The 6,178-nt window shown below is 41.0% G+C and overlaps 1 protein-coding gene across 1 annotated transcript in view; it reads right to left on the bottom strand.

Annotated features, from left to right (window-relative positions):
* LOC104799120 (bifunctional serine/threonine-protein kinase/NEDD4-like E3 ubiquitin-protein ligase) overlaps window positions 1-5,842 on the bottom strand; it is a 6,550-nt gene extending 708 nt beyond the window's left edge. Inside the window, exons 1-9 of the mRNA XM_010521482.2 lie at window positions 5,223-5,842; window positions 5,044-5,106; window positions 4,287-4,373; window positions 4,005-4,094; window positions 3,449-3,529; window positions 3,121-3,315; window positions 899-3,025; window positions 519-665; window positions 23-390 (exon numbers count right to left, since the gene is read on the bottom strand). Coding sequence (XP_010519784.1) covers window positions 23-390; window positions 519-665; window positions 899-3,025; window positions 3,121-3,315; window positions 3,449-3,529; window positions 4,005-4,094; window positions 4,287-4,373; window positions 5,044-5,094 — 3,146 coding nt within the window. The 5' untranslated portion in view covers window positions 5,095-5,106; window positions 5,223-5,842. The remainder of the gene's footprint in view (window positions 1-22; window positions 391-518; window positions 666-898; window positions 3,026-3,120; window positions 3,316-3,448; window positions 3,530-4,004; window positions 4,095-4,286; window positions 4,374-5,043; window positions 5,107-5,222) is intronic.
* Window positions 5,843-6,178: the final 336 nt, after the last annotated feature.

Genomic DNA, 6,178 nt, shown 5'->3' on the forward strand with positions numbered 1-6,178 from the left:
GGGGGGGGGAGGGGAAATGTACCTGAAACGAACACGCTTGAGGTCTCTGGCTCCACAGGGTAAGGCGGTGAGAGTGATGTAAACGCCAGGATCATCTTGTTCGACCCATTCGTTCTCGCTCTCTTTTGCTCGGTTTCCTGATCTATTCGTTGTTTCGGAATTCCCTTGCTGCTGTCTGCAACTTGCCCCGGGTGTGCTGGTTCCATTGGAGAACAACGGGGTGTTCAGCTCGTTTGGCTCGGGTTCTTGTAACGTTGGTTGGCTACTTTGTCGGCCAAATAAGGAGTTAGAAGGGTCGATGTAACTCGGGCTCGAGTCAAATGAAGTGAGAGAAGGCGACTTGACGGTCCGTGTGGTTCCAACGGGTAATCTTTCAGCCAGGTCTTTCAACTGCATGGTACGTCGAAACAAATGGTGTTTAAAATCAATAAAAACGGAAAACTATCCAAAGAGAAAATCATTGATAAACGCATACAGCAATTTTTATCGGACAGCAAAGGTGAAATCTTTGAAATTACCTGAGCGGTAAGTGATTTGATGACTTCTTTGGCCGCCTTGCACCTTGCAGTTTCGTCGCTTGCGATCGTTAATGCCTCTTTTAGTTGTTTTGTCGTTCTTTCAAGCTCGACTTCTTGAAGCTGTGTCTTCCGAGTTAGGCTTTCAACCTGAGATATGGATTACTAGTTAGCAAGACAACATCTTAAGAGTAAACGTGACAACGATATAATTTAGACCATGTTCATCCATTGAAAGGTATGTGTTCCAACAATGGCTTTAATATCGTGAGTACGCTAATCCAAATTGTTGCAATTTTGGGAAAATTGTGCGAATAGTAAGATGCTACGATTAAACCACATAAAAAATATATATATACATAAGATTAAGAGAAGCAAGTTACCTGCGCTCGTAGCCTGACGACTTCTTGGTTGAGGCTGTCGTTGGTTCTCTTAACATCATCCACGACAATTTTGGGAGTGGCAAGTCCACCAAGAGTTGGAGTTGGTGTTGTTGAGCGAGGTGGGCTAGGACGTCTTGATATCGGCGAAGTTGCCCGAGACACAATCCGGGAACCAGGAACAGAGGCCGAGAAGAACTTCTTTGATGATCCAAATACTGGATTGAAAGACTTGGATATGTTTAGTGTACCCCGTTGAGAGCCTCCTCCGCTTGGTATAGGAGAGACACGGCTGCTATTGAATTCATACTTTTTGTTTTTCTTAGACCGATTATCCGCTTGTTTCATGGAGTCCAGCAACGAAACTCTAGCCAACTGCCCATCAGATCTAGAATCCAAATTCTCATCTTTGTCGATGCAATCTGATCCTTGGTTAATGCTAGCTCTTCTGCTCAGAGAAGAATGAGATGATGGATCAGTTGCCATGGCCTTCTTTAATTTGTTAAAACACTTGTCACACACTCGATATGGTTTGTTTGGATTCGGCGCCATAGATGCCTTCAGAGACTTCTTATTGCTGCATGAATGGCAAAATACTAGCCCACAGTTATAGCAATTGTGCCGCTTTCTCTTAAAATTGAAAGGCTGGCGGCAACCAGAACACATTGACTGATCCATCCCCGATGCCCACTTGTGAAGACAGACAGCTGCTGTGAAGTTAGCACCACAGGCAATATTTTTCACTTGTTTATCTTTCAGCGCCTCCACCAATGTAGGGGTATTTCTATCATCTACATCCCCATGACCTAATCTACCGTTTGATCCCTTTCCCCAAGTGTAAACCTCTGTTCTCGAAGTTAAAACTGCAACATGATAAGCACCACAAGCAATCTCTTCCACAAAACTCTTGTGAAGTTTACCTTCAACACGGGTCGGAACCTTTCCATCCGCATGTGGGTTTCCAAGCTGACCGTAAACAGGACTGCCCATAGCGTATACATGGCCCGAGGTTGTAAGTGCTACCGTGAGGCTGTGCCCACATTCAACTTGACAAAAATTGGGTTCTACAAGGGCAGCAACACAGGTAGGTACAAGTCTTGGCTCCTTATCACCATGACCGAGACGGCCCTTATCACCATCGCCCCATGTAAAAAGCTTCCCTGAAGAGCAGTTACTAGAGCTCGAGCTCCCGACCATAACTTCTACAACTGCCGCTGTGTGCCATACACCACATGCTGCACGGACAGTGCGAAGACCTTTCAAAGATTCCACTTCCCTTGGTATGGAAGCACTTTTCCTGTCTCCATGGCCCAAGACACCAAAGGTCCCATCACCAAAGGTAAACAACTGCCCAGCAGAGGTGACAATAGCAGTGTGGTAAGGTCCGCAAGCAATGTAAGACACATGAATGCCCTCCAACGGAAAATTTACTCTTTTTGGGACCCAGTGACTTACTTCATTGCCATGTCCAAGAACACCAAAATCCCCTTTACCCCAGGTATACAAATCCCCTGATAGAGTAACTGCGCAACTATGGTATTCACCACATGCTACGAGTTCGATATTTGAGTTACCAAGTGCGTCAATGAGCTTTGGATGTTGAACATCAGAATCAACGCCATGGCCAAGCCTGCCCCCAGATTCCTCTCCCCAAGAGAAAATTTCTCCTTGCTTTGCCACAAGGACGGCATGCTGTCCACCACAAGCAATGTTCTGAACGTCAAGTACTATTGTAGATTCTAAAGATCTTGGTAATAAGGAATCCATTTTGACATCAGAGGAACTGCCAACTCTACGGTTTCCACCACCCAATACACCTTCCCCTATGCCTTCTCCCCAGATGAAAACATCTCCCAATGCATCCCCATCATCATGACCAGAACCATGGCTCGAGGAACTAACTGCACTTGACAGACTAACTCTAAAAGCATCCATACCCATGCCCTTCATGTGGCCATGCATGCTATCCGAGCCTCCAGATGACAACGAGTGAACTGAAACAGTCGCAGGGTCCGAGGGAAAAAATCCTTTTGGAGGAAGAGCATATAATGCCATATCTGAAAATGCTTTGTCAAGGCCATTCTTAGGCGGGCTCTCATATGGACTATGAAGACGGTGGTTAGAACCATCCTAAAAGTAAAAGTTAAATACTTAGTTAGAACATGCACCACAATTAGGCTGTAAATCATTATCAATAAGCTAGGCGGAAATTTCGATTTTGTCACCTTCTGAAAACCATCATTGCTACTAAATGGGGAATGCAAAGGAGAGCTACGTCGCGTGTAGGTTCTCGGGCTATTAGCTTCAGATGGTGTCCCATCACTTCTTGATTCTGTTCTCCATCTTCGTTGATGGCAACGCGAAATCAAGGCTTTCAGCCCACTAAACCACACCTCAGCCTCATCTTTATCCTTGCAGATCTACCAAATAAAATCCTAACACCAGATTAAAGAACTTCCTATAATGACACAGAAATTTTAGATAATAGGATGATCGTGTCAAAGCAGAACCAGAACAAAGAAAATAGAGTAAAAGAAGCACTATAAATCTCACCAAATCCAAAGACCTCTCATTATATATTAGTGAAAATGACTGATATTCCTTCTCGGGGCGCGGATACCTTTGAAAAATTGGCTGCACGAAAAGCAGCATAGCAAGAATTATCAGTACATCGCACTGCAAATGTAAGAACCAGGCTACAACTCTGACAATAAATGAAACCACACATGGAAATGTCATATGAGAGATGCAAGTGCACATGAGGAGTGATCCGCCTAACTGAAGTACGAAGGTGATAAGTAATCAGATACAGAATGAGAACAGACACTTAAGGATTTGGATCCATCTGTGGAAGAAACAACTTCAAAGAAAAGAACATAGCCAGATAAATGAATTTGGTGCAAAACACGCAGAAATATGGACAACCAGAAACAACATTTCACATCTTGTTACAAGGATAATCAGCCAAAATCCTGCGCACAGGAACAAGAAACCAGGAGAAGACACTTCTTGCACGGAAGAATAGAGATCCAATCCACCAAAGGCAGACCATGTCAAACTAGGTTAAGCAAGGTTACAGATCATATTATCCACAAACATAGAAACTTACAGTGCGTTGGCCAGATATGATTCTAGAAACATGGCTCAGCTTTAGATGTTTCTCCTCCTTCCCCGAGAACCATATCAATACAGTTTCATCCTGAGAGTAACATGGCAACTAATCTATCAGGCCCATTTAAGTAGTGGAAACAAAACAGATGCAAATAAAGTGCAGTACAGTATCACAAATAAACATCAGAATAAGTCACATTTAAGTATGGTAGAGCCGAAAACTCGTACCTAAGGCTAGGCAAACAAGAAAATCAACGGACATCTCTTCCAACCTACTTACATTAGAAAGGCGAAATGGACAGAACTTAGGCTTTCCCCGTCTTCCATACTTCAACAAGTAAGCTCCCTTTTTTAAGGCAGTGATGGCCTGCGTCAAATCAAAATTAATCCAAAACGTTAAGTAAAGTATGAATCTGTGCCAACGGCTAATTTTTCGCTCAGAAGAAGAATATAAGATAAAATAGTGAAGAAACAAATATAGGAAGCAGAGAGCGTAAGCAAGGGTCTATCCTGGCTACAAAACAGGGATGAACTGATAATCGCAAACATAAACTGAATAAATTAAACATCAGAACAATTACATCTAATAAAATGCCCAGCTATATGCTCGAAACTACAAATTAGACGGCAGAAATAAACTTTGTTATTAGGGAAGTCACCAGTCCGCAGAGTGAAACCTCGGTTAACCATCAAATGATCATAATCTGATAAGGATCTCGATTATTTCCTCAATAGGAAAAGCTTTTAGGGAATCAGACTCAATTTCTGATCATAATAGCTGAAATTAGAATCAGGACTCGGGTATTAACCAAAATCACAATTTGGAATCTAGAATTTGAAATCTAATTTTAGTTCTTAGGATTCGACAATGAAAACGATCATATCTTACCAAAAATATCAAAAGAAAACAATCTAATTCCATAACGGTCTTTCTATTAACAACTCAATAGAAGTAGTGACACATTCTCAACACGCCAATAATCAAAAGACTTAGATTAACTAAAACAAAATCGCCATGAACGAAGAACAAGAACAACCTGCTCGATGTCTCGCTCCACTGGACCAGTTCGGTTAAGATCCGACGCCATACTTCCGTTACTCTATATAAACAAAATTCCAAGCTAAGCTCCTCAGAACGAAACCACTTCATCCACCGAAAACCCAACGAAATCCACGCAACTCAACCTAAAATCTGAGAAATCGAAAGACATCCTACATTCACGGAATGCAGTCCTCATCAATATGATCTTCGATCTCGAAGAAATTCAAGAAAATTCCACTTCAATCTGAGAATCGAGAAACCAAGCGAAGCAACTTCTCCAGCTCGAGTAGAATCAAACCGATCGGAAAGCAGAAACGAGCCGTCGTTAGGCAGATAAATTCGAGAAAGCGTTGTTTGGATGCCAAGAAAACGTTAAGCAAACGCGAGAGAAAGTTAGGGAAAATGGGGAGGAAGAGAATCTAGCGACATGGCATGATCTACTACGCAGTTTTCTGGCTTCAGAGAAAGGGTAGAGAGAGAGAGACGGAAAGGAGGATTATCAATAGAAGGGAGACGAAAATCATAAAATTTCCATGTATTTCTATAAATTGTTATCAGAAGAAAGCCCTTAAATGTTATCTTAATTACAGAATTACCACTTGACGGTATAAATATTTCACCTCCAATTTGACTCTTGGTTTAAGGTTTCTAACGGTCAATTTAAATTTCACTGATCCAATCAAATCAAATTAAGAGATAAAAAATGTATTCCTTCATCGCTATGATATAAAATTACAGGAATAGTTAAAACTAGGGCTGACTTCGTATCAGATATTATACTATCGGGATATATCATGGACCGAACCAAAAAAATTTGATACCGTTTTTAAATCGAATCTTTTAAAGATTTCAAACGTTAATATTTATAAAATACCGAATATCTTAAAATCGAAGTGAATTCACTATTAAAAAACCTGGAAAAAAATATTAAGAAAATATAATTTTTTAAATAAAAAATCGAAATTGAACGCACCGAACATAATATAATATATTATTGGTACACATTTTTTCGAATAATATATCAATAACTCAAACAGTAGCAATATTTTCTAATATATAGAAATTTAAATTTTTTGTGTCAAAATTTTAATCAGTTGCAAATGACATGGTGGTGCTTGGATTTTCCAAGT

This window comes from Tarenaya hassleriana, unplaced genomic scaffold (genome assembly GCF_000463585.1).
Source record: "Tarenaya hassleriana unplaced genomic scaffold, ASM46358v1 Cleome6, whole genome shotgun sequence".
Lineage (NCBI taxonomy): Eukaryota > Viridiplantae > Streptophyta > Magnoliopsida > Brassicales > Cleomaceae > Tarenaya > Tarenaya hassleriana.